Here is a 26,851-nt window from a genome sequence, read left to right on the forward strand (position 1 = left end):
AACTCTCCATACCGTCACCGTCCGAGTAGGAATCAACTCATTATTAGCATTGGTTACCACAGTCATCCCGCCCTTCTTTGGTACGCATTTCACCGGAGAAGTCCATGAGCTGTCAAAAATAGGATACACCACACCGGCGTCAAGCCACTTGATAACTTCCTTCTTGACCACTTCTTGCATAGCTTCGTTGAGTCTCCTTTGGTGATCAAGTGAGGGCCTTGCATCCTCCTCCAATATGATCTTATGCATGCAAAAGGCGGGGCTTATACCCCAATATCCGCCAATGTCCATCCGATCGCCCTCTTGCGCTTTTGTAGAACCGCCAAAGTGGCGTCAACCTGCACGTTAGTCAAGCAAGACGAAAGAATAACAGGCAAAGTGAAATTAGGGCCCAAGTATTCATACATGAGGTGAGGAGGAAGTGGTTTCAACTCCAACACCGGTGGCTCCTCAATAGATGGCTTGTGTCACACCTCCTTTTTGCGCGCCTACCCCGAAGGATAAATGCGCGAGGGAGTTTTTCCAATTTAAGTGACAATATTCGAAATGGGATTATTTATTTAATTCAGAGTCGCAACTTGGGAAAGGTTTGGTTTTTGGTGTCCCAAGTCACCGGTTTATCTTGAATCCCAAATCGAGGAAAATATTCGACTTTCCAAATGAAGTCTGCGAACCAGAAATTCTAAGTAAGGAATTTTGTTGACCCGAGGGAAGGTGTTAGGCACTCCCGAATCCCGTGGTTCTAGCACGGTCGCTTAAATTGTTATAATGGCTAAATATCTGATTTAAATACATGTTATGACTTATGTGTTTTTATTAAGTTTAAACCGCTTTTATTATTATTATTTATTATGGAATTGCAACGTCGTGAAAATGCATTTCGAACCACGTCACAATCAATGCGCCCGTGGTTGTTAATACATCCCAACTCAGTCGAGATTTGGATTTGGGTCTCATAAATGCGCACCCGAATTTAAGAATGTAATTTAATTAAATCGCGCCTAAAGAGTCAAATGAGTTATTATCTTTAGGGAAAGCGGTGAAATTTACTAAACAGCCCATCCCGAGAAATCTAAATATTTATTACAACCATTTATTGAGGGCCCCGCAATTTGCATCTGTACTTGGCGAGGCTCGTCTCATTTTTTGAAAGGATAAAACCTATAGTGACTACATTTTCTATTATGTTTGTCTCTAGATAAGGGAAGATCCTACTTAATTGCAAGTTTGAAAAGGGTGCAACTTCTTAGTCATTAGATCCATACGAACGTAAACGTGAAATTTGCGCTCAAATATGTACGAAAGATAGTCAGTCACAAACCTTTAAACCCAGCCCAAATGGAATTCTAATTTACAGGAAATGAAGATATGTTAAGTAGTTATGTCATGCATTTAGTAATCATCCAGAAAGGGTAGTGCGTGCCTATTCAAATTAACAAATACCGATTGTTTATTTCTAGTTGTACGTACAAAAAAACTTCCTTCCTAATTATCTACTTATGGGTTTCGTAATGTTATTGAGAGTAAGAAAATGACTAGGAGATCATATTGAAGTTGGCATTGAGATTTTAACAAAACAAAGCTAATGTATCAACTTCCATTCATTACTAAGACGTCGTTACACGTGGGAATTACAGATTCCAAAATCATTTGCCTGTTTTAGTTACCTTTTGATGTTCAACAGCTAAATGTACAGGAGCTATAAATGTGGAGACAAGTGGATGAATATTGGTTTCCTATTCTAAGTTTAACTACAACATCTAGCATGAATTTAACTAAAAATCAGTTTTCAATCCATAGTAGGTTACTGATAACAAAAGTTCACAGCAAACCACTTCCTAAAAAACTAAATATTGAACAACTACAAATCAGTTGAATGCTCATAACTACAAGTGTGTAGAACATGCTCAGATCAGGAATGTGGCTTCATTTCATTCAAGTTCAAAGTTACATCAGGGTGAGCTTAAGCCGTGTACCTGGATGTTGAAACAACATAAAGAAGGGGAGAGTAGAAAATATCAACAGCAGCAAAGAAATGGCAGCAGCAACAACACTAAGTCACAGCAGCAGTAGCAGATTCAAACCAACAACAACCAATTCCAAAACAAAAAACAACACTCCAACAAAGCCCGGAATGATTTGTAAACCCAACAGAAAATATCAACACCAAAAAAGACTCAACTGAACTTGAAACAACTCTATCTTTATACAGAAACAACTCTCTCTATATCTTTTTTCTGGTTTTAAAATCTTAGGTCTTTGCCCAGTTTCTGGTTCTAAACTCTTGGTCCGACCACAAATCCCCTCTATTTCTGATTCTTTATCTGCTGAAAACTTAAAGGGAGATAGAGTTTTTAGAGAGGTTTTTGATGGATGAAAACTGTCTAAACCCCTCTCTTTTTCTGATTGTTCTACCTCTCTTTCAACTCTTTTCCTTTCTTTTTTCGAACTCCTAATGTCTGCCCCCAACCAATGGAGACTTTCCTGTTTTTATAGAAAGGAATTCCCCTCTTTCCAGCCTGTTCGTCTCTCATTTAAAACTGAACTCCCCCCATGTTCTCTTTTCTGTTTTTTCACTCACAAACTAAAGAAAGGTAACCCTCCCATCAGATTCCCCTGACAGCCCTCATCTTTAATATTAAAAGTGGTTTACCTTTTATTAAACCAAACAAAGTATGGGCCGCATGAATATGCCCTGACAGACATGCTGTCAAGTTAATTTTAATCTATTAAAGGCTCCAATGCACATGTTGTCCACAAAAGTAGACAAACAGGGACAACAATCCTATATCAATTCGAATTGAACTCTGAAATCTATATCAAAACTAACAGCTATAACCAATCCTTAAGTGATTTTGATTCAACTAAATAGGCTAAACACAGTGCAATCAATTCTCAAAAGCCTCAGTAAACAAATCAACCGTATGAGTCAGATTAATACCATTCCAAACTGAAACTAATTGATGACATGTATCGAATCTACTGTGTGAATTACAACGCGCACAAATCAATAGCAGATAACCAAACTTGAACAAGCACATATTATGATTTCATGTTGATAGGCACGTGGATTTGTGGAAAACTTAACTGATTGACGGAACTTATTCGACTCGATTACACAAACTGTAATTATACGTAATAAACACACAGAAACAAATTCGATCAAATAAAGATCTGGGTGAGATGGACAAAATAGTTGACACAATTGGAAAAAGATCAAACTTACATTCAAACATACGAACAAACAATAACAAAACAAACAACAGGGAATTAACAAAGAAAAGAAGAAGAAATACCTTAAAGGGTTAAAAATCAAGCTGCCCTGTCTCGGATTTTGAATCGAACCTCTTTTAGGGGTTGAACGGACTTTAATCGTAGTGTTCTCAACTGAGAACACTTCGATTAAGGTCTATTAGACCCCAAACATCTTGTTTAATTGGACAACAACTCAGTTTGTTTTGGATTTCTAGGGTTCTTAGGACGGATTTGGGACTCGGGTTTTCTGTTTAGATTCGGACCAAACCAAACTTGGTTTGGTCACGAGGGAGGTCAGGGGGGCATCTGGTATGGATTTGGGGGGGTTTGGCTTGGGTTAGGGTCCGGCTCGAATCTTCAAATAAAGATTTGAGACGGTGGGGGACGATTCGAGGCCTACGGTTAGTAGATCTGTGTTCAGGGGGTCGAGGTGTACTAGGGGTGTTAGTCTAGGGGTCACCGGCGTTGTTGCCTCTGGGTTTACGGTGAGGGGAAAGGGGGCGGCGCTAGGGTTCTAAGGGGGTGTCTGGGAAGGGGACGATGATGGGGAGGGGGGTGTGTTTGGAAATGAACGGGTAAGAGGGGTTTGGGGGTTTTGGGTATATGGAACGTGGCAATTAACTTGAGCCGTTAGATCCAATGATCTCAACGGCTTGGATTGATTGGTGAGGGACAGGACAGAGTCGTTTGGTGTAGAAACAGGGTTGTTTGGTTTTAATGAGGGGCTGGGTCAACCCGGGTAAGCAGGTCGGGTTAGGATTGTGAGACGAGAGCTGTTGGATTGATCCAGATCGAGTGGCTGTGATCTTTGATGGCGAAACGACGCAGTTTCAATATTATACTACGTCGTTTCGCATGCCTTTGAGGCCGGCTACACTGGACCGGGTGGGGGTAAGATTTGGGCCTGGTTTGGGTCCAATTTGAATGACCAAAATCTGTTTTATTCCTATTTTAAACTCATTTCTTTTCTTTTTCTCTTTTTTAATTGAAATCTGAATTTACAAAAATCCTAAAATTAAAATTATATCACAAGACATTAATTGATTCTTCTTCCCCTTTTTAGTAATAATTAACACACAATATCATATATTAATTAAACAAAAGTCAACCTTTAACGACAAAAAATGACAAAAATTAACAAAGATAATATGTTTTGTGATTTTTATTCATTCAAAACCAAATACGATTTGATTAATTCCTAATAGTAGAACGATATCCTAAACTTACACACGACATATATTTTTTGTATTTTTGTTTGATAAAACTAAATAATCACAGACAAAACTACAAATAACTACCAAAAATGCCACGTAAATTCCAAAAATTGTACAACAAGACCATTTGTTCTATTTTTCGATTTCTTTTGGAGTAATTGTCGTGTAAACAAAAATCACATGCTCACAGCTGCCCCTCTTTGTTCAAAAACATGCGAGGTTTTCGTGCAAAGATAAAGTGAGTGGATATGAACAATTTTTGCCCATTGGACTACTCCGTGGGAAGCACATTTTTGAAAGATTTGACCGAATCTTTGCTTCAAAGATTTCCTACATATCCTGGGCTAAACAGGAATCAGGTCAATGTAGTTTGGGAAACTTTGGTAGCTGGGACTACCATGGGATTGCAACGCTTACTGTTACTGTTGTCGCTATTGCCACTACTACTTTACTGACCTCCTTATTACAACCAAAGGAAATTGAAAACTGAAATAACTACTTATGCCTATCAACCGCTAGTTACAAGATTCCTATCTATAACTCTTTTGCAACTTGATCTTGGGTCTTAGCTGATTCTACTTGTAGACTTCGATCTGAATCTTGTTGCTCGCAAGTTGTAGGTGCTTGTTTATTTCTGCAGTATTGAGTGAAACGGGATTGGCGGAGCTCGGGAATTTGATCCAATTTTTTTTGAGCGACTTGCCCTTTGTTTGTTCCAATATGTGGGAACATCTCCCTTTTTTGTTCTTTTCTTCTTTTCTTTATTCTGGATTGAGACTCATCCCGTAGGTCATCTCGATCCATGCACCTCGAGGTCAGACCTGCTGAGACAACAAAACAAACGAACGAAATTTTTTGCCCCTGTTTCACTAGGCAAATTTCGTGAGTTAATTGTCATGAAAATTTACAGCACTGATGAGGGGATTGGAAAACCTCTAGTCTACAAAGCGCAACTCAGGGATTGGAGACCTAATGTCGCAAAAGGTAAAAATGCACAACTCAGGGATTGGAGCCCTAATGTCGGCTAAAGGAAGGTTGCTCAACTCAGGGATTGGAGCCCTAATGCTGGCTAAAGGAAAATCGCTCAACTCAGGGATTGGAGCCCTGATGTTGGCTAAAAGAAAGTCGCTCAACTCAGGGGTTGGAGCCCTAATGCTGGCTAAAGGAAAAACGCTCAACTCAGGGATTGGAGCCCTAATGCCGGCTTAAGAAAAAATGCGCAACTCAGGGATTGGAGCCCTAATGCTGGCTAAAGAAAAAAACGCTCAACTCAGGGATTGGAGCCCTAATGCTGGCTAAAGAAAAACGCTCAACTCAGGTATTGGAGCCCTAATGTCGGCTAAAAGCAAATTGCTCAACTCAGGGATTGGAGCCCTAATGCTGGCTAAAGGAAAAATGCTCAACTCAGGGATTGGAGCCCTAATATTGGCTAAAAGAAAAATGCTCAACTCAGGGATTGGAGCCTTAATGCTGGCTAACATGAAAAACGCTCAACTCAGGGATTGGAGCCCTAATGCTGGCTAAAAAAAACTGCTCAACTCAGGGGTTGGAGCCCTAATGCTGGCTTACGAAAAATTGCTCAACTCAGGGATTGGAGCCCTAATGCTGGCTAGATGGAAAAACTGCTCAACTCAGGGATTGGAGCCCTAATGTCGGCTAAAAGAAAAATCCTCAACTCAGGGATTGGAGCCCTAATGTCGGCTAAATGGAAAACTGCTCAACTCAGGGATTGGAGCCCTAATGCTGGCTAAATGGAAAAACGCTCAACTCAGGGATTGGAGCCCTAATGTCGGCTAAATGGAAAAAACGCTCAACTCAGGGATTGGAGCCCTAATGTCGGCTAACAGGAAAAACGCTCAACTTAGGGATTGGAGCCCTAATGCTGGCTAAAGAAAAACGCTCAACTCAGGGATTGGATCCCTAATGTCGGCTAAAAGCAAATTTCTCAACTCAGGGATTGGAGCCCTAATGCTGGCTAAAGGAAAAACGCTTAACTCAGGGATTGGAGCCCTATTGTCGGCTAAAAGCAAAAACGCTCAACTCAGGGATTGGAGCCCTAATGTCGGCTAAATGGAAAACTGCTCAACTCAGGGGTTGGAGCCCTTATGCTGGCTTAAAGGAAAATCGCTCAACTCAGGGATTGGAGCCCTAATGTTGGCTAACAGGAAAAATGCTCAACTCAGGGATTGGAGCCCTAATGTTGGCTAAAAAAAATGCTTAACTCAGGGATTGGAGCCCTAATGTCGGCTAAAGAAAATCGCTCAACTCAGGGATTGGAGCCCTAATGTTGGCTAAAAGGAAGATGCTCAACTAAGGGATTGGAGCCCTAATGTTGGCTACAAGAAAAACGTTCAACTTAGGGATTGGAGCCCTAATGCTGGCTTAACAGGAAAAACGCTCAACTCAGAGATTGGAGCCCTAATGCTGGCTAAAAGAAAATCGCTCAACTCAAGGATTGGAGCCCTAATGTCGGCTAAAGAAAAGTTGCTCAACTCAGGGATTGGAGCCCTAATGCTGGCTAAAAGAAAATCGCTCAACTCAGGGATTGGAGCCCTAATGTCGGCTAAAGGAAAATCGCTCAACTCAGGGATTGGAGCCCTAATGTTGGCTAAAGGAAAATGTTGGGGACTCTAACTAACCCTCTTTTTGAGTTTTCTTCTTACTTCTTTTTTCGTTTTTTTTATTTTTTTATTTTTTGTTTAGTAAAATGCAGGAGAGAATTTTGGGGAAACTTCCCTTTTGGGTCGATTCCTTATTGCAAAACTGTTTCTTAAATTCACGTATTTCTTTTCTTTTTGGGCGGCACCTGCTTCTTGCGTGGTTGCTTTGGATCACACCTATTTCAATTTTCCAAATAAAGAACAATTGTCAGTTTGAAAATGGTGGTTGGTTCGGTGGCCTTGATTGTTCCAATTGCTTTGTCCCGTCCTTATTCCTGTTGAGAAACTCCGCCATTGATTGGATTCACAGGCAAAACCCTTTTAAACTGCTCAGACTCGCATTTCCAGATTTTGTGATGATTTGCCCGTGTAAGGCTTTGGTTATTCCATTCCATCTGGACTCAGTAGGGATTTTATTGGGGCAGACTTGTTGGGGATTTGTACAAAACTAAACTCGCTTCTCCCTTTGTTTTTTTGTTTTTTTGCAAGGCAGACTCTGTGGGGATTTGTACAAAGGGAGACCCTGTGGGGATCTGCCCTTTTTTTTGTGTGGGTGTGTGTGGCTTTACTTCGAAAGCAACCAACATCATGATCAATCGGGACTGGACAGACGTACCACTGAAGCGGGGTATTTACTTCTTACTAAGCGGATTTCCGTGAAACCGGTCCTGCCACCTATTCTTTCCAGTATATTTGGAATTTGGGGTTAAAATGAAAGGGATTCAAAGAAAGGTAAAACAAAGAGCGGAGAAAACGAATTTAAAAAGAGAAGTGTCCCTTTCGGGACAAGAAAGACTTATCTGAGGAAACATGTTGACTTTAAATTGACATGACATGCTTTTTGGACTGGATGCCTGACCTTCACGAACTTGCATTTCCTCATGAACCAAAACGGATCTATGTTTCCAAACCAGTGGAACCTTGCCAAAACTTTCTGAGGTGGAATCATCTTTTCGGCCGACAGCGCCCTTTGCGGGTTTTCGCCAGTCGACCTCTCTCATTTCTCTTCTTGCTGTCGCTTGATAGCACTCTTTGCGAGTTTTTACTAAACAAGCTCTCTCATTTTCGATTTCTCTTCTCCCGTCGCCTCATGGTGCCCGAAGGTTTTCACCGACAAGACTCTCTCAGTTTATTTCTCTCAATTTTAGAATGTATCTGCTTCTAACCATGACATCTCTTGGTTTCCTCTGCCTTTGGCAATTGATCCGAAGGACTTGTACTTGGTAAAAGAATTGTGGATGAAATTACAACTTCTGAACCATTTGGTGTGCCCCAATTTCAACATCAGGGTAAATTGGATTTTATTTTGGTGTGACTGAACCACAGAGAGAGGCTGCCTACGTATCCTTTCGGAATCAAGTCAAACGTAGTTCACGCTCAATCAATGTTTTTTTTACAAGGTAGCCAAAGAAATGTAACTGTGCCATCTCAAGAGTTGATAGTGTTTGGGTAGTGGGAATAAAACCTTCATCATCTCAAACGTGCCAAGACCACTGAAGTAAACTCAAACATAGTACCTTTTGACTGCATCCGCATTAACTGCTGTTTCAGGATCATTTCCTTCAATATCACCTAGATACAACGCTCCTCTTGGCAGTATCTTCCTGATGATGTACGGGCCTTTCCAATTAGGAGCAAATTTTCCTTTCGCTTCCTGGTGATGTGGAAGAATGCGCCTTAATACCAGTTGACCCACTTCAAAATTCCTGGGTCGTACTTTCTTGTTGTAAGCACGGGCCATCCTTTGTTGGTACAACTGCCCGTGACAAACCGCAGCCATTTGTTTCTCGTCAATCAAAGTCAACTGCTCCAATCGAGTCTTAACCCACTCGCTATCTTCAATTTCTGCTTCGACAATGGTTCGGAGTGAAGGAATTTCTACCTTTGCCGGTATCACAGCCTCGGTCCCATAAACCAACAAGTAAGGGGTTGCCCCTACTGACGTGCGCACTGTAGTGCGATATCCCAGCAATACAAAGGGTAATTGTTCATGCCATTGTCGGGAACTATGGATCGTCTTCCTCAAAATCTTCTTGATGTTCTTGTTTGCTGCTTCAACAGCGCCATTGGCCTTGGGCCGATAAGGAGTGGAGTTCCTATGAGTTATTTTGAACTGTTCGCATACATCCCCCATCAAGTGACTATTCAGGTTTGCCGCGTTATCTGTGATGATAGTTGCAGGAATACCGAAACGACAGATAAGATTTGAATGTACAAAATCCACCACAGCCTTCTTAGTGACTGATTTAAGAGTGACAGCTTCTACCCATTTTGTAAAGTAGTCGATAGCGACCAATATGAACTTGTGCCCATTTGAGGCCTTTGGCTCAATCAGGCCAATGACGTCCATGCCCCAAGCAACAAATGGCCAAGGTGCGGACATGGGATGAAGTTCTGTGGGAGGCGCATGAATTAGATCGCCGTGCACCTGGCACTGATGACACTTTCGAACGAAACTAAAACAGTCCTTTTCCATGGTCATCTAGTAATAACCCGCTCGAAGGATTTTCTTTGCCAAAACATACCCATTCATGTGGGGCCCGCATACTCCTGCGTGTACTTCATGCATGATTCTTCCTGCCTCCTCGGCGTCAACACATCTCAACAAATTGAGGTCCGGGGTCCTTTTATACAATACCTCGCCGCTCAAAAAGAAACCACCTGCATGCCGCCTAATAGTTCTCTTTTGATCTCCAGTAGCATGTTCAAGGTATTCTTGTGTCTTCAGGAACCTCTTGATATCATGGTACCATGGCTGGGTACTTGATCCTGCCCCGACTACATTACAGTAACCGTGTCTTTCCCTAATTTGGATTTCCAAGGGATCGACGTGGGCGTTGCCTGGGTAGGGTAACATTGAAGCTAAGGTGGCAAGTGTATCCGCTAGTTCGTTGTGACAATGCGGGATATACCTGAACTCTATCGATTTGAATCGCTTGCTTAGATCCTCCACGTGTTGTCGGTAAGGGATAAGTTTGACATCCCGAGTTTCCCATTCACCTTGGGTTTGCCGGATAATCAGGTCAGAGTCCCCCATAATCAATAAATCTTCAACATCCTGATCGTTCGCCATATGCATGCCCATAATGCAGGCTTCATATTCAGATGTATTGTTCGTGCAAAAGAAGCGCAGCCTAGCTGTAGCAGGATAGTGCTGACCAGAGGGTGAGATCAAGAATGCCCCAATTCCTACACCTTTGGCGTTTACGGCCCCATCAAAGAACATCTTCCAAACATGAGCATTTTCCGAGACTACTTCTATGGTGTTTATTTCTTCATCTGGAAAATAAGTACTCAATGGTTGGTATTCCTCATCAACCGGGTTTTCGGCCAAATGATCCGCTAACGCCTGGGCTTTCATTGCCGTGCGGGTGACATAGACTATGTCAAATTCAGTAAGCAAGATTTGCCACTTGTCCAGTCTTCCAGTAGGCATTGGTTTCTGAAATATGTACTTCAAAGGATCCAACCTGCTTATGAGGTAAGTAGTGTGAGCTTGGAGATAATGTCTCAATTTTTGAGTGACCCACGTCAAAGCACAACACGTTCTTTCCAGCAAAGTGTACTTGGCCTCGTAGCTGGTGAATTTCTTGCTCAAGTAATAGATCGCCTGCTTTTTCTTTTCGGTTATGTCATGTTGCCTGAGGATGCAATCGAAAGAATTTTCCAAGACTGTCAGATACAAGAACAGGGGTCTCTCTGGCTCTGGCCGGACCAAAACTGGGGGATTTGAAAGATATTCTTTGATCTTGTCAAAAGCTTCTTGACACTCAGCCGTCCATTTGATCGCTGCATCCTTCCTCAATAGCTTGAATATGGGCTCACATGTGCTAGTCAGCTGGGCAATGAATCGACTGATATAGTTTAACCTGCCCAATAGACTCATCACGTCTTTCTTCGTTCTTGGAGGAGGTAGATCTCGGATAGATTTTATCTTTGTTGGATCTAACTCGATACCTCTTCTGCTTACTATGAAACCCAAAAGCTTGCCTGATGGGACTCCGAAGGCACATTTAGCCGGGTTCACCTTCAAGTCATACTTTCTCAGTCTCTCGAAGAATTTCCTCAAGTCTTGGATATGATCGTCCTGAGTCCTGGACTTGACTATCACGTCGTCCACATACACCTCTATCTCTTGATGCATCATGTCATGAAAAACGGCAGTCATGGCTCTCATGTAAGTTGCCCCAGCATTCTTCAGACCGAATGGCATAACCCGGTAACAGTAAGTACCCCAAGGTGTAGTGAAGGCATTTTTCTCGGCGTCTTCTTCATCCATTAACACCTGATGATATCTAGCGTAACAATCTACGAAAGACTGTATCTCATGTTTGGCGCAATTATCAACAAGGATGTGGATGTTGGGCAATGGGAAATTGTCTTTGGGACTCGCCCTGTTCAGATCTCGATAATCCACACATACCCGAGTCTTCCCATCTTTTTTCGGCACTGGAACTACATTCGCCAACCACGTGGTGTACTGGACTACCTGAATTACTCCTGTTTTCAACTGCTTGGTGATTTCTTCTTTAATCTTATCACTGACATCAGTTTTGAACTTTCTCTGCCTTTGTTGAACTGGAGGACAATCAGGGTGAATTGGCAATTTATGCACCACTGGATCAACACCTAATCCTGGCATGTCATCGTATGACCAAGCAAACACATCTTTAAATTCAAAAAGGAGTTGAATTATCTCGTCTCGCGTTTTCTCGTCCGTGTGAATACTTATTTTGGTCTCTTAGATTTCTTCAGGAGTTCCCAAATTAACCGGTTCAGTGTCATTCAGATTCGGTTTAGGTTTATTCTCAAAGTGTTCCAATTCTCGATTTATTTCCCTAAAAGCCTCTTCTTCGTCATATTCCGGTTCTTGGTTCATTATTTCACAATTAAACAGCTCGTTGTGATCTGGGCGTGAAGTCCGCAAGCATGTCATATTATTTAAAGCCGCATTATTATAACTGAAAGGAAAAGATAAAGGAAAAATAGCAAGAATCAGAATAAAGGAAAAAATGAGGAAATACTGATTTTTATTCCTTGGAATTTGGAAGATAACAAGGTTTATAATTCAAGAACTCAAAACAAGAAACTAAAGAAAAACATCCGAGTTACATCCTGGGGATAACTCGTGATGCAGGAAAGGTGGCAGGACAAGTCTACCCGGACTCCTGCCTAGTTGGGAGCGGCGTGGCCTCCCAATTTCGAAGCTTGGCATTTGGCCCCACATATAGCATCTCAGCGGTGCTTGTGCCTTCTCCCGGTTGAACCATGTGAGCTTCGTAGAGCATTCCTCTCATTGGCCCACATATTTCCTCGATCTCTTCGGCCGTGAAAACCTCGTCGTCTTCTTCTTCGATGTATTTCGGTCCGACGAAAGTCTCGTATAAATTTGGCAATGGTCGAGGCAGCTTCCGACCCTCATTTTTCCTCTTCCTTGCCCACTCTTCATCTTTTGGAGTGGGTTGAAAACCTATCCCAAAAAGTTTCTTGGTGGAAGGCAAGGTGATGGGTTCCGTTATTCCTTGCAGCGTTCGTCCAAGCCCTTTCCCTGGCCTGAATCCATGTCGGATCATTTCTTTAGCCACCATGATTGAGGCGTTGGGCAGGAAAGGTTGGGGGCAAGGTCTTCCTTCTTCATACTGCTCCGCTAGCACAACTTCGAAAGCCTGATAAACCGTGTTCTCGCTCCCTTCCCTTGCTTCAAGATATGGGATGTATGGGTCCCGATAAATAGACTGTTCGTCTTCTCCGTGGACCACAATTTCCCGATCTTCGTATTCAAACTTCACCATTTGGTGAAGAGTGGAAGGTACAGCCCCTGCCGCATGAATCCACGGTCTGTCGAGGAGAAAATTGTAAGACATATCCATATCAAGCACCTGGAAAGTTATTTGAACTCCACCGGTCCTATAGTCAACACCAAGTCTATTTCCCCGAGGGTGTCCCTCTTGACGCCATCAAAAGCTCTTACGCAGACATTATTGGGGCGAATTCTTCCAGTCCCAATTTCCATTCTTTGCAGCGTGGAGAGAGGACAAATGTCAACACCTGAACCTCCATCCAACATTACCCGCTTGACGTAGTAGTCTTCGCACTTAACTGTCAGATGTAAATCTTTGTTGTGAGCTGCTCCCTCTGGAGGTAAGTCGTTCTTGCTGAAAGAAACCTGATTAACTGCAAAGAACCTTTCCGTCATTCGTTCCAGTTGTTCAACTGAAGTTTTAGCCGGTATGTATGCTTCGTTCAGGGTTTTGAGCAAGATCTTCTGGTGTTCGTCCGACCTCATCAGCAGAGATAGCATAGACACTTGCTCGGGGCACTTGTATAACTGATCCACCGCATCGTAGTCGGGTATTTTCATCTTTTGGAAGAAAACTTCCGCTTCTTCAACACTTACAGGCTTCTTGGGTGGGAAGCGTTTCCGTGTGGCGTTGTTTAACTCTTGAGTGTTTGAATATCTTCCAATGAAAGTATTCTCCGGAAGTTCCCCCGTGACTTCTCTGCCTTTGTACGTAACCAATGTTCTTTGATAGTTCCACGGTACTGCGGACGGGTCTGTCATTGGCTCATGTGGTACGCGTCCGATAACCACTGGCTCATTCAGCCGAGGTGGTTGAATCGTCCCCCGGACCACATAGGCCCCTTTCGGTATGTACATTGGTTTTGCCCTTTTGACTTCGAATCTCTGCGGCTTCTCTGCTCGACCTCGTGGAACGTAAAGAACTTCATTCCTCGCAGGCACCATCGTTACTGTCTTTGTCTTGACCTTCTCTTCGAGCTCAACCTTGACAGTACTAGTCTTCTTTTCCCCTTTCTCTAGCTTCGGGGCGGTTTTAGGCTTTTTCCCTGCATCGACGATGGCGATTATAGCTTTTAAGGCAGGATCAAACTCTTTGTCCTCACAAATCATTCCAATCAACGACCCGTTATTATGAGCGGGCAACGGATTGTTAGTCACATTTGGGACCTCCTCGTCCCTCAGTACTATCTTCCCCTGCTCTATTAAGTTCTCAACCACCCTTCTCAAAGTCCAACAATCATTTGTATCGTGCCCTTCTGCTCCCGAATGATAAGCATACCTAACACCGGCTTTGTAAGCAGGTGATGCCGGATTGTGCCTTGTCTGAGTGACTGGCTGCAGGAAACCCATCTGGACTAGCTTTGGGAACAAGGTAGAATACGGTTCACCAATGGGTGTGAAAGTCCGTCTTCTGGGTAGTTCTTGAGGGCGGAAGTTATTTTGAGGTGGCTGTGGATTATAGTGGTTCCGGTAAGGAGGCTGATTTCTAGGAGGTGGAGCTTGGCCTCGATTGGCTTGCTGTGGTGGATGGACATAAGGCTGTGTATTCATGACCATGTAGGGTTGAGGAGCATAGGTCACATTTTGGTGGGGGTAGTAATGCTGTGGGGTTCTTTCTGGAAAACGGGGCCTAGGATTACGATATTCCCTCGCTTCTGATGCTGCCATGGACGTTTCTTCCTTTTTCTTTCCTCTTGCCATTCCTCCGGACCCGCTTTGGACGGCTTGGGAGGTTGCCCTTATGGCTGCCTGACTTAATATTCTACCCGTTTTCAAACCATTCTCTACCATCTCCCCGATCTTGATTGCTTCCGCGAAAGGCTTTCCCATGGCTGACTTCATGTTCTGGAAGTAGTCTGATTCTTGAGCCTGGAGGAAAGTAGTGACCATTTATATCTCATCCATGGGGGGTTTTACCCTTGATGCTTGCTCGCGCCATTTAATAGCATATTCTCTGAAACTTTCCGAGGGTTTCTTCTTCAAGTTTGACAGAGAATTTCTGTCTGGTGCGATGTCAATATTATACTGAAATTGTCTCACAAAATCTCTGGCGAGATCATCCCATATATGCCATCGAGATATGTCTTGGTCCATATACCACTCTGAGGCTATTCCTACCCGACTTTCCCCGAAGTATGCCATCAACAATTCTTCTTTGCCGCCGGCTCCCCGCAATTGGTTGCAATACTTCTTGAGATGAGCAATGGGGTCGTCGTGCCCGTCATACTTTTCAAACTTTAGTGTTTTGAAACCCAAGGGTAGGTGCACATGAGGGAACATGCATAGATCGGTATAGGAAACACTCTTTTGCCCGCTTAAACCTTGCATGTTTTTCAAACTCTGCTCGAGGCTCCTCATTCTTTTTGCCATCTCATCTTGTTCAGAAGCTTTGGGGTTTTGATCTTGTCCAGGTGCAAACTCGTATTGAGGTTGTTGAGGATGAGTGCTGGTGGTGAACCGAGTTGGTTCCAGTGAGAAGGATGGTGCTTGAAATGTGAATGAGGACGAGTCAAAATTCGGCCTGTGTGTAGCGGGTTGTGCCACGATTGGACAGGGCGGTGCAGTGAATATGTTCGTAGCTACATCTGTTGTTGACATCCGGGGATAAGAATCATAGGGTGATCCAGCAGAGTGGGCTGAAATGGCCAGGTACCCGAATGGGGTGGTTGGATAGCTTATGGGGACGTTGGAATTCCCACTTGTCCTGGAGAACAACTCAGGGAACCCAGGGATTACACTCAGTGGCTCTTTTCCGTTATTTCAATCATCCAACATTTCCAACATGCGGAGCCTCAGGATTCTGTTTTCCTCCGCAATTGCTGACTCGGGAGTCGGGACGGCCGAGATTGAACTCTCCTCGGAGACAGGAATTGTCGGCAAAGGAATTTCTGAAGTCATCTCTATACTTCCCTTTGATCTTGTGAAGTAAGTGTGGATACTCCCTCTCGACTTAACGACGGGCAACTAAACACTTCCTTTCGACCTCGTGAAGTATGAATGTGAGGCCAGACCTCCACCAAACCAAACCACCTTTTCTAAAAACCTGGAACTTAGAAGCAAGCAAACGATTAGTTTGAAACAAATAACAGATAGGTAATCTCACGTTGGGGTGTGATGCACCTATACAGTTAAGTGAATTTCTACATGTTTGCAACGAAGACATGCGTCATTCCGGCTTCTCTTTAGGCTTCCCTTTATTTATCATGTATATTTTCTTTTATTATTTTTTTATTATTATTTCCTATTATTATTATTTTCATTATTTGCAGTTAACAATATGACCGGATCCGATGAGGATTGCCTACGTATCACGATGCCGCATGAATCAGATCATTACGTAGTTCAAAACAGACGAGTGTAAAAGAAGCACACATTTTATTACTGAAACAATCTATTACAAACTAATATTTTTTGAAAATAACAAGCCTTGAAATAAGTACAGACTCAACAAACTAATACACCCTGATGCGAAAAGACGGACAGAAGATGCTAAGATGGAAAATACAGGCTCGACCTATGAAATCATTAAGGTTTCGAGAATTGGTGCCCGCGGGGCATCGTTTGGCCTCGCCGCGGTCTTAGGTGTGAGGTCCCTTTCAAGTTGTTCCAGCTCATGCATGGTTTGTTTGACATAAATCATCACTGCCGAGAGAACGGTAATGTTGGTCATGTTTTCACATCGTAGACACCTTCTGATGATGGCATGGGCAATGGTCTTAATCTTATCCCTGGTTTGCCTCTTTTCTTTGAGCAGGTGCCCTATTTGATCATTGCGGGCTGTCATAATCCGAGAATCCTGGAGGCATTAATTTTGCCACTGCTGAATTTCTACTTCCATTTGGGCTAAGAGTTTGTGGCAATGTCTATTTTCAGCTCCAAGGGTTCGGGTTTGCTCAAACGCTGTGTCCACCTTTCCTTTCAGATTGGAAATGGTTTGCTCGTGATCCCTTTTCAACTGCTGCAGGTACCGGTTACGCTTTTCTGTCCTTCTTGCCCAGTGTGCTTCGAGTCCTGCTATAGTATTTTCAAGATTTTCTGACTCACTCCAGCACTCCCCAATTTCCATCCTTAAACGTTTTATCAATCGTTCATCCGACCGGCTCCTTTGCTGGTTATCAGCGTCTATCCTCATCTGTTTGATTTGGGCCCTAAGCATCTCGTTTTCCTGAGTCAACCTGTTCTTTTCTCCCAGATCAGTAGCAACTTGCACGTTGTGCTCATATTTCAGACCTTCAACTTGTTGCTTCAATTTGCTGATTTCGGCACGATAGCCTCTTTCTTTTGCTAATCAATCCCACTGCTTTTGAGACGACTCGGCGAAATTCAGGATGTGGGGTCTTTTAGCCGGCCTTTCGTGTTCAAGTTCTCTTCTGTACCACGCAAGGTAACCTAGCGCCATTTCACTTTTGGCCCGATCCTGCACACAAGTATCCGCTTTCAAATATTGACATTCATTCCAGATCTGGCAGATTTTTGCTTCAGGAAATTGTCTGCCAGGGCTAATCTCAATTGTTTGAGCACTAAGATCTTCCTCGTGTGGCACTGTCTGGCATCTCCCGAGTTGTCTCAAGACTCGATAGGGCGCGTAAGGTTGAATGCTCTTAAGTCCCATCAGTAGAAAGTGAGTTCTAGCTGCTGGCTTATACATGACCTCATCAACAGGCAACCATCCCAGTGTCCATTGTATTTGGCTGGCAGTGAGAGTCTGAAAGAATGAAGTCCATGCCATAACTCCTTTGGGCAGACTGATCTTTTTGGTTCTCGTGTAAAACTCTTCTATGCAAGTTTTCTTCGAGGAACCATGGCTCAAAGCTCGAAACGATGGTAGAGATGTTCAGTCATCCATATTTGTAGCAGCAAGTTACAACCTTCGAAGAAATTCCCCACGGCTTTGCAGGCTGTGAGAGCTCGAAAGATATCAGATACCACCATAGGCGCGAGAGTACTATCATTCTGAGTGAGCAAAGTACTGACGACCCCGGATATTTTCAGATCAATATTTCCGTCCTTCCTTGGAAATACCAGAAGGCCCAAAAATGTTATTATGAAAGCCACCCGTCTGTGCTCATCCCACTTCTGACGACTACCTTTGCTGCATAGCTTGTTAATCGGATTATTGAATCCTCCTACATGACCATACCTGTCGTATATGAAGCATAGATTACAAAAACTGTCGGCCAAATCTGGGTTATGGACCGTTCTGGGTATTTTTAGTGAGTCTAGAAATCGATGCACCGTGACAGCTCTTGGGGCAACCAGGTATTTTTGCCTTAATGGAAGTTCAGCATTTCCGATGTACCCAGCCATTTCCTCCAGAGTCGGGGTGAGTTCAAAATCGGAGAAGTGAAAATCCCCGAGGCTGGATTTCCAATAAACCCGTGAGACCTTTCAGATATTTCTTGACCTCATCTTGCCCTTCAGCACCTAGATCATTCCACCATAGCCGTAACTTGACAGGGATTTTAGTCATTATCGAAAAGTGTTCATTTTGCATTGTGCTCATCCTGCACATTTATTAAGGTGACTTTAAGCAAAAATGATTTGACTCAAAAAATATTTTGACTATATTTTTAAAAAGAAGATCTGATTTTCGAACACGGCCTTTCAGCACTTCGGGGATGAAGATTTTAAAGCTATGAGGGTCAACTGATCAAAAACTCTAAAAGATGACCGAAAGTGTCCGTTTATGCAAAATCAGCCTTCCGCCATCCCTTTCGGGAACATTTGGCTATTTTTGACAAAAACAATCACTTGATTTATTTATGACTCTTTTTTAGTAATGAACCAACATGGGGAACACGGCCTCACAGAGCCTCGGGGACGGGGATCCTAAGGCCGTTGGGCAATTTGGTCAGAAAAAATAAAAATGACCAATAATGGCCGTTTGTGCAAAGTCAGCCTTCCGACGTCCCTTTCGGGAACATTCGGTTATCCTTTACAAAACAGCATTACCCGACTCATTCATGACGAAATTAAAATTCTAACATTTTGGCTATTTTGAAAAGGGGAGGTTAGACCCGATGAGGGTTGCCTACGTATCTCGCACCCTGTGAGAATCAAACCGGCGTAGTTCGGGCTGATCAGAAATAGGGGAAACAAACTAAATCCCTTTTTTTTTTAATAAAATCTTTTAAAGAAAAGGAGGAAAACTATTTTCTGGGTTTATATATATATATATATATATATATATATATATATATATATATATATATATATATATATATATATATATATATATATATAAATTTTGAAAAGAGACGAAGACTTAAGGAAATATTTTGAATTTTAAACTTCTTTTCACCCTTTTTTTGAAATTTCGAAAATCTTTTAAAGAGATACTACAAATGAAACAATATTTTTTTTTGAATTTTGAATTTTCTCCTTTTTTTTTTACTTTTAAATAAATACCCTTTTTTGGATTTTGAAAGTGATTAAAAGGAATTTTTTTTATATATGTTTTCTTTTTTATAAATCAAACAAAAAGACAAATTTTGTTTTCATTTTTTTTTTCTTTTTTTTTTAGAAAATTCTGGCGAGGTTTTGACACTACTTGGACATTGGTTTTATTTTTTAAAAAAATAAGTAATTATCTCCCTACGTTTCTATTTTCTTCTTTTTTTTTGTTAAACGTTTTTTTTAGAAACCGGTCAGCATGCAGAACTGAAGCAAATAAATGCGCAAAACAGGCGGGATGCAGCAGGATGATCTTTTCATTCCAGGTTGCCTGTCCTAGACGGACCCAACCCCTATGTTGAGTCCCCTATGTCAAATGCAACATGATGCAAATAAGTGTTCCTACTAGGGATCCGACATGAGGTTTTGTTATACTGGGTTCATCCTGGGTATATGTTCTAGACTGTGTACCCGATCGGACAACTCGAGTCGAGGAGGGGGCTACGTACTGGGGACCCGCGAGATCATCCGGCTTTGTAACTTGTCCGGCCTCTTTCTTATTTCAGGGTATGACACTAACAGAATAGGGAGTCTTGACCAGCAAGCTCCTCCCCGGAGGTAAGAAGAGAAGGGTTTCGGAACAGTTTATATACAGTTCAGATAATATCAAAGCGGTAAAAGGCAACATTTAGCACGTTATGCCCAAACATGTAATAAAGATCAGATAATAAAGCCAAATATAACAATTATTCTAAGCTCGAATTCTAAACCCTGAACAAACGTTCTGGGTTCTTTATTCCCCAGCAGAGTCGCCAGAGCTGTCACACCTCCTTTTTGAGCGCCTACCCCGAAGGATAAATGCGCGAGGGAGTTTTTCCAATTTAAGTGACAATATTCGAAATGAGATTATTTATTTAATTCAGAGTCGCCACTTGGGAAAGGTTTGGCTTTTGGTGTCCCAAGTCACCGGTTTATCTTGAATCCCAAATCGAGGAAAATATTCGACTTTCCAAATGAAGTCTGCGAACCAGAAATTCTAAGTAAGGAATTCTGTTGACCCGAGGGAAGGTGTTAGGCACCCCCGAATCCCGTGGTTCTAGCACGGTCGCTTAAATTGTTATAATGGCTAAATATCTGATTTAAATACATGTTATGACTTATGTGCTTTTATTAAGTTTAAACCGCTTTTATTATTATTATTATTTATTATGGAATTGCAACGTCGTGAAAATGCATTTCGAACCACGTCACAATCAATGCGCCCGTGGTTGTTAATACATTCCGACTCCGTCGAGATTTGGATTTGGGTCGCATAAATGCGCACCCGAATTTAAGAATGTAATTTAATTAAATCGCGCCTAAAGATTCAAACGAGTTATTATCTTTAGGGAAAGCGGTGAAGTTTACTAAACATCCCATCCCGAGAAATCTAAATATTTATTACAACCAATTATTGAGGGCCCCGCAATTTGCATCTGTACTTGGCGAGGCTCGTCTCATTTTTTGAAAGGATAAAACCTATAGTGACTACATTTTCTATTATGTTTGTCTCTAGATAAGGGAAGATCCTACTTAATTGCAAGTTTGAAAAGGGTGCAACTTCTTAGTCATTAGATCCATACGAACGTAAACGTGAAATTTGCGCTCAAATATGTACGAAAGATAGTCAGTCACAAACCTTTAAACCCAGCCCAAATGGAATTCTAATTTACAGGAAATGAAGATATGTTAAGTAGTTATGTCATGCATTTAGTAATCATCCAGAAAGGGTAGTGCGTGCCTATTCAAATTAACAAATACCGATTGTTTATTTCTAGTTGTACGTACAAAAAAACTTCCTTCCTAATTATCTACTTATGGGTTTCGTAATGTTATTGAGAGTAAGAAAATGACTAGGAGATCATATTGAAGTTGGCATTGAGATTTTAACAAAACAAAGCTAATGTATCAACTTCCATTCATTACTAAGACGTCGTTACACGTGGGAATTACAGATTCCAAAATCATTTGCCTGTTTTAGTTACCTTTTGATGTTCAACAGCTAAATGTACAGGAGCTATAAATGTGGAGACAAGTGGATGAATATTGGTTTCCTATTCTAAGTTTAACTACAACATCTAGCATGAATTTAACTAAAAATCAGTTTTCAATCCATAGTAGGTTACTGATAACAAAAGTTCACAGCAAACCACTTCCTAACAAACTAAATATTGAACAACTACAAATCAGTTGAATGCTCATAACTACAAGCGTGTAGAACATGCTCAGATCAGGAATGTGGCTTCATTTCATTCAAGTTCAAAGTTACATCAGGGTGAGCTTAAGCCGTGTACCTGGATGTTGAAACAACAAGAAGAAGGGGAGAGTAGAAAAAATCAACAGCAGCAAAGAAATGGCAGCAGCAACAGCACTAAGTCACAGCAGCAGTAGCAGATTCAAACCAACAGCAACCAATTCCAAAATAGAAAACAACACTCCAATAAAGCCCGGAATGATTTGTAAACCCAACAGCAAAAATCAACACCAAAAAAGACTCAACTGAACTTGAAACAACTCTCTCTTTATACAGAAACAACTCTCTCTATATCCTTTTTCTGGTTTTAAAATCTTAGGTCTTTGCCCAATTTCTGGTTCTAAACTCTTGGTCTGACCACAAATCCCCTCTATTTCTGATTCTTTATCTGCTGAAAACTTAAAGGGAGATAGATTTTTGAGAGAGGTTTTTGATGGCTGAAAACTGTCTAAACCCCTCTCTTTTTCTGATTGTTCTGCCTCTCTTTCAACTCTTTTCCTTTCTTTTTTCGAACTCCTAATGTCTGCCCCCAACCAATGGAGACTTTCCTGGTTTTATAGAAAGGAATTCCCCTCTTTCCAGCCTGTTCGTCTCTCATTTAAAACTGAACTCCCCTCATGTTCTCTTTTCTGTTTTTCCACTCACAAACTATAGAAAGGTAACCCTCCCATCAGATTCTCCTGACAGCCCTCATCTTTAATATTAAAAGTGGTTTACCTTTAATTAAACCAAACAAAGTATAGGTAGCATGAATATGCCCTGACAGCACATGCTGTCAAGTTAATTTTAATCCATTAAAGGCTCCAATGCACATGCTGTCCACAAAAGTAGACAAACAGGGACAATAATCCTATATCAATTCGAATTGAACTCTAAAATCTATATCAAAACTAACAGCTATAACCAATCCTTAAGTGATTTTGATTCAACTAAACAGGCTAAACACAGTGCAATCAATTCTCAAAAGCCTCAGTAAACAAATCAACCGCATGAGTAAGATTAATACCATTCCAAACTGAAACTAATTGACGACATGTATCGAATCGACTGTGTGAATTACAACACGCACAAATCAATAGCAGATAACCAAACTTGAACAAGCACAGGTTATGATTTCATGTTGATAGGCACAGGGATTTGTGGAAAACTTAACTGATTGACAGAACTTATTCGACTCGATTACACAAACTGTAATTATACGTAATAAACATACAGAAACAAATTCGATCAAATAAAGATCTGGGTGAGATGGACAGAATAGTTGACACAATTGGAAACATATCAAACTTACATTCAAACATACGAACAAATAATAACAAAACAAACAACAGGGAATTAACAAAGAAAAGAAGAAGAAATACCTTAAAGGGTTAAAACTCAGGCTTCCCTGTCTCGGATTTTGAATCGAACCTCTTTTAGGGGTTGAACGGACTTTAATCGAAGTGTTCTCAACTGAGAACACTTCGATTAAGGTCTATTAGATCCCAAACATTTTGTTTAATTGGACAACAACTCAGTTTTTTTTGGATTTCTAGGGTTCTTAGGACGGATTTGGGACTCGGGGTTTTCTGGTTAGATTCGGACCAAACCAAACTTGGTTTGGTCACGAGGGAGGTCAGGGGGGCATCTGGTATGGATTTGGGGGGGTTTGGCATGGGTTGGGGTCCGGCTCGAATCTTCAAATAAAGATTCGAGACTGTGGGGGAAGATTCGAGACCTACGGTTAGTAGATCTGTGTTCAGGGGGTCGAGATGTACTAGGGGTGTTAGTCTGGGGGTCACCGGCGTTGTTTCTGCCGAGTTTACGGTGAGGGGAAAGGGAGGCGGCGCTAGGGTTCTAAGGGGGTGTCTGGGAAGGGGACGATGATGGGGAGGGGGGTGTGTTTGGAAATGAACGGGTAAGAGGGGTTTGGGGGTTTTGGGTATATGGAACGTGTCAATTAACTTGAGCCGTTAGATCCAATGATATCAAAGGCTTGGATTGATTGGTGAGGGACAGGACGGAGTCGTTTGGTGTAGAAATGGGGTCGTTTGGTTTTAATGAGGGGCTGGGTCGACCCGGGTAAGCAGGTCGGGTTAGGATTGTGAGACGAGAGCCGTTGGATTGATCCAGATCGAGTGGTTGTGATCTTTGATGGCGAAACGACGCAGTTTCAATATTATACTACGTCGTTTCGCATGCCTTTGAGGCCGGCTAGACTGGACCAGGTGGGGGTGAGATTTGGGCCTGGTTTGGGTCCAATTTGAATGGCCCAAATCTGTTTTATTCCTATTTTAAACTTATTTCTTTTCTTTTTCTCTTTTTTAATTGAAATCTGAATTTACAAAAATCCTAAAATTAAAATTATATCACAAGACATTAATTGATTCTTCTTCCCCTTTTTAGTAATAATTAACACACAATATCATATATTAATTAAACAAAAGTCAACCTTTAACGACAAAAAATGACAAAAATTAACAAAGATAATATTTTATGTGATTTTTATTCATTCAAAACCAAATACGATTTGATTAATTCCTAATAGTAGAACGATATCCTAAACTTACACACGACATATATTTTTTGTATTTTTGTTTGATAAAACTAAATAATCACAGACAAAACTACAAATAACTACCAAAAATGCCACGTAAATTCCAAAAATTGTACAACAAGACCATTTGTTCTATTTTTTGATTTCTTTTGGAGTAATTGTCGTGTAAACAAAAATCACGTGCTCACAGCTTGGTTGGGGGAGTTTTGCGATTCTCAAGATCCAAGGATAACTTCCTAGGCTCATAAGAATACGAGCCCATACCATGCAAAGCGTTTACACAGTCAACTCTCCCGGCATCATCATCAACATCCATGTTCAAGAGCACGGCCTCAAGTGGGTCCTCAACATTCACCATTGCACTTGTGTCATCCACTATCACCTCCGTGACAATGTCAACAAATGAGCACACCTCGGTGCTATTCGGTTGCCTCATAGATTTGCACACATGGAACACCACCTTTTCATCACCAACACGAAAGGTCAACTCTCCCGCTTTGACATCTACCAAAGCCTTTCCAGCAGCTAGGAAAGGTCTTCCAAGGATAATTGGCACCTCACAATCCAAGATAACGAAATAGGCCGGCAATATGAACTTATCAACATGAACAAGGACATCATCAATAATCCCCAAAGGCCGCTTCATTGACAGGTCCGCCATTTGAAGCCTCATAGAAGTTGGACGAGGTTGTCCGATTCACAAGGTCTTGAAGACCGAATATGGCATTAAATTGATACTTGCCCCCAAGTCACAAAGGGCTTTTGCAAAGTCGGCACTTCCAATGGTACATTGGATAGTGAATTCACCGGGGTCCTCAAGTTTCAGAGCCATAGAATGCACAATTGCGCTCACTTGATGGGTCATCTTGATTGTCTCACACTCGATTGATCTCTTTTTTGTAACCAAATCTTTCATTTTGCGTACCCCGGCATTTGCTCGAGTGCCTCCACCAAAGGCACATTGATAGTCAAACTCTTCATCATCTGTGAATTTCTTAAATTGGTTGTCACCTTTTTTCTTGGCCAACCGTTGAGGATAGGGCGGAGGAGACTGGGGTAAGGGTGCGTTGGCTTTGGGCACCACCGGCTCGGGCATATCAATCACGTGTTCCCTAGACGGGTTCACGGCCTCTTGTGTCTCCTCTTCAACCTCATGAATATCAATCCGCACATCATCTCTCACACTTGGTTCAACTACATCTTCAACCACCAAAGGCATTTCATTATCTCGTAACTCATCTTCATCCACCATAACTTGGTTTCCTCTTGAGGCATGCACATCACCACCTCTTCCACTTTGCATTGTCACCTTCATCACATGATTATTGTGCTCACCCTTGGGGTTTACTACCGTATCACTTGGTAGAGCACCCTTTGGGCGAGTATTTAAAGACTGAGAAATTTGGCCAAGTTGTACTTCCAAGTTACGAATAGAAGTGTTGTGGGAGGCCAATTGAGCTTCGGAGTCTTGGTTCTTCTTCATCATTTGCTCAAACATAACTTCAATTCTACCAAATTCATTTCCCGAAGAACTAGACCCTTGAGATTGAAACGGCGGCGGGTTGTTCGGTTGTTGAAACATCGGAGGCCTTTGAAAGCCTTGCCCCCGATTTCCTTGACCACCATTGTTATTCCACCCACCTTGCCCATTGTTGTTGTTCCAATTGTTGTTGTTGTTTCCGCTCCAATTCCCTTGATTACCCGAATTGTTGTTCCCCCAATTTCCTCCTTGGTTGTTGTTATTGTTCCAATTACCACCTTGTTGATTGCCCCAATTGCCTTGGGGTCTCCATTGTTGGTTCCCTTGATTACCTCTATTCCCTTGGTAGTGGTTGACGTATTGGACTTCCTCACTTTTATCATCATAGCATTCATTCGAATAGCCACCACCATTATCATAGTTATCAAAATTTCCTTGAGGTTGTTGCCCTCTTTGCCTCATTTTCATCATATTCACTCCTTCCATGGCGTTGACTTGGCGCGGGTTTTGAACTTGTTGTAACTGCGCTTTAGCCAACTGATTCATTGTTGTTGTAAGTTCGGCAATGGCTTGGCCATGATCATGTAACTCCTTATGCAAATGTATGACGTTAGGATCACCTTGAGGCACATTAGCCCGACTTTGCCATGCCGACGATGTGTCGGCCATCTCATCTAACACATCACAAGCTTCATTGTAAGGAAGCTTCATAAAATTTCCTCCCGCCAGTTGGTTCACAATACATTGGTTGGTTGTGTTGATGCCCCTATAGAATGTTTTTTGGATCATCACATCATTCATATCATTGTTAGGGCATTCTTTCACCATTGTTCTAAACCTCTCCCATATCTCGTGTAACGGTTCAGTCGGCTCTTGCTTGAAGGCTAGAATCTTGTCCCGTAGAGCCGCCATGTGACTTGGAGAGAAAAACTTAGCGATGAACTTGTCCGCCAACTCATCCCATGTAGTGATGGAATGATTGAGGAGCCTCTCCAACCAATCTAACGCCTTCCCCCGAAGTGAGAACGGGAAAAGTCGAAGTCTCAATGCATCCTCCAAAACATTTGTCTGCTTGCTACCCCAACAAGTATCCACGAAGCCCTTCAATTGTTTATAAGCATTCTGATCAGCGGCCCCCGTGAAATAACCTCGTTGTTCGAGAAAGGTGAGCATCACATTTGTAATCTGGAAGTTCCCCGCCCGAATTCGGGGAGGAACTA

General features: G+C 42.0%; 1 protein-coding gene across 1 annotated transcript; it reads right to left on the reverse strand.

The window, feature by feature from the left end:
• Nucleotides 1–263: 263 nt before the first annotated feature.
• LOC138869170 (uncharacterized) lies at nucleotides 264–26,804 on the reverse strand. The gene is made up of 3 exons (XM_070146767.1): nucleotides 25,964–26,804; nucleotides 25,257–25,843; nucleotides 264–338 (listed from the first exon to the last, which is right to left on the reverse strand). Exons 1-3 carry the CDS (start codon nucleotides 26,802–26,804, stop codon nucleotides 264–266), a joined length of 1,503 nt encoding a protein of 500 aa, XP_070002868.1.
• Nucleotides 26,805–26,851: the final 47 nt, after the last annotated feature.

The sequence above is a fragment of the Nicotiana sylvestris genome, chromosome 5 (assembly GCF_000393655.2).
Source record: "Nicotiana sylvestris chromosome 5, ASM39365v2, whole genome shotgun sequence".
Taxonomy (NCBI): domain Eukaryota; kingdom Viridiplantae; phylum Streptophyta; class Magnoliopsida; order Solanales; family Solanaceae; genus Nicotiana; species Nicotiana sylvestris.

Coding starts and splice junctions, on each gene's coding strand:
- LOC138869170 (XM_070146767.1), bottom strand. CDS start 26,804: ATGCTCACCTTTCTCGAACAACGAGGTTATTTCACGGGGGCCGCTGAT. Junction 25,844..25,963: donor CCACTACCAAGGGAATAGAG/GTAATCAAGGGA, acceptor CGGGTAATCAAG/GGAATTGGAGCGGAAACAAC. Junction 339..25,256: donor TGAACCCGTCTAGGGAACAC/GTGATTGATATG, acceptor ACTAACGTGCAG/GTTGACGCCACTTTGGCGGT.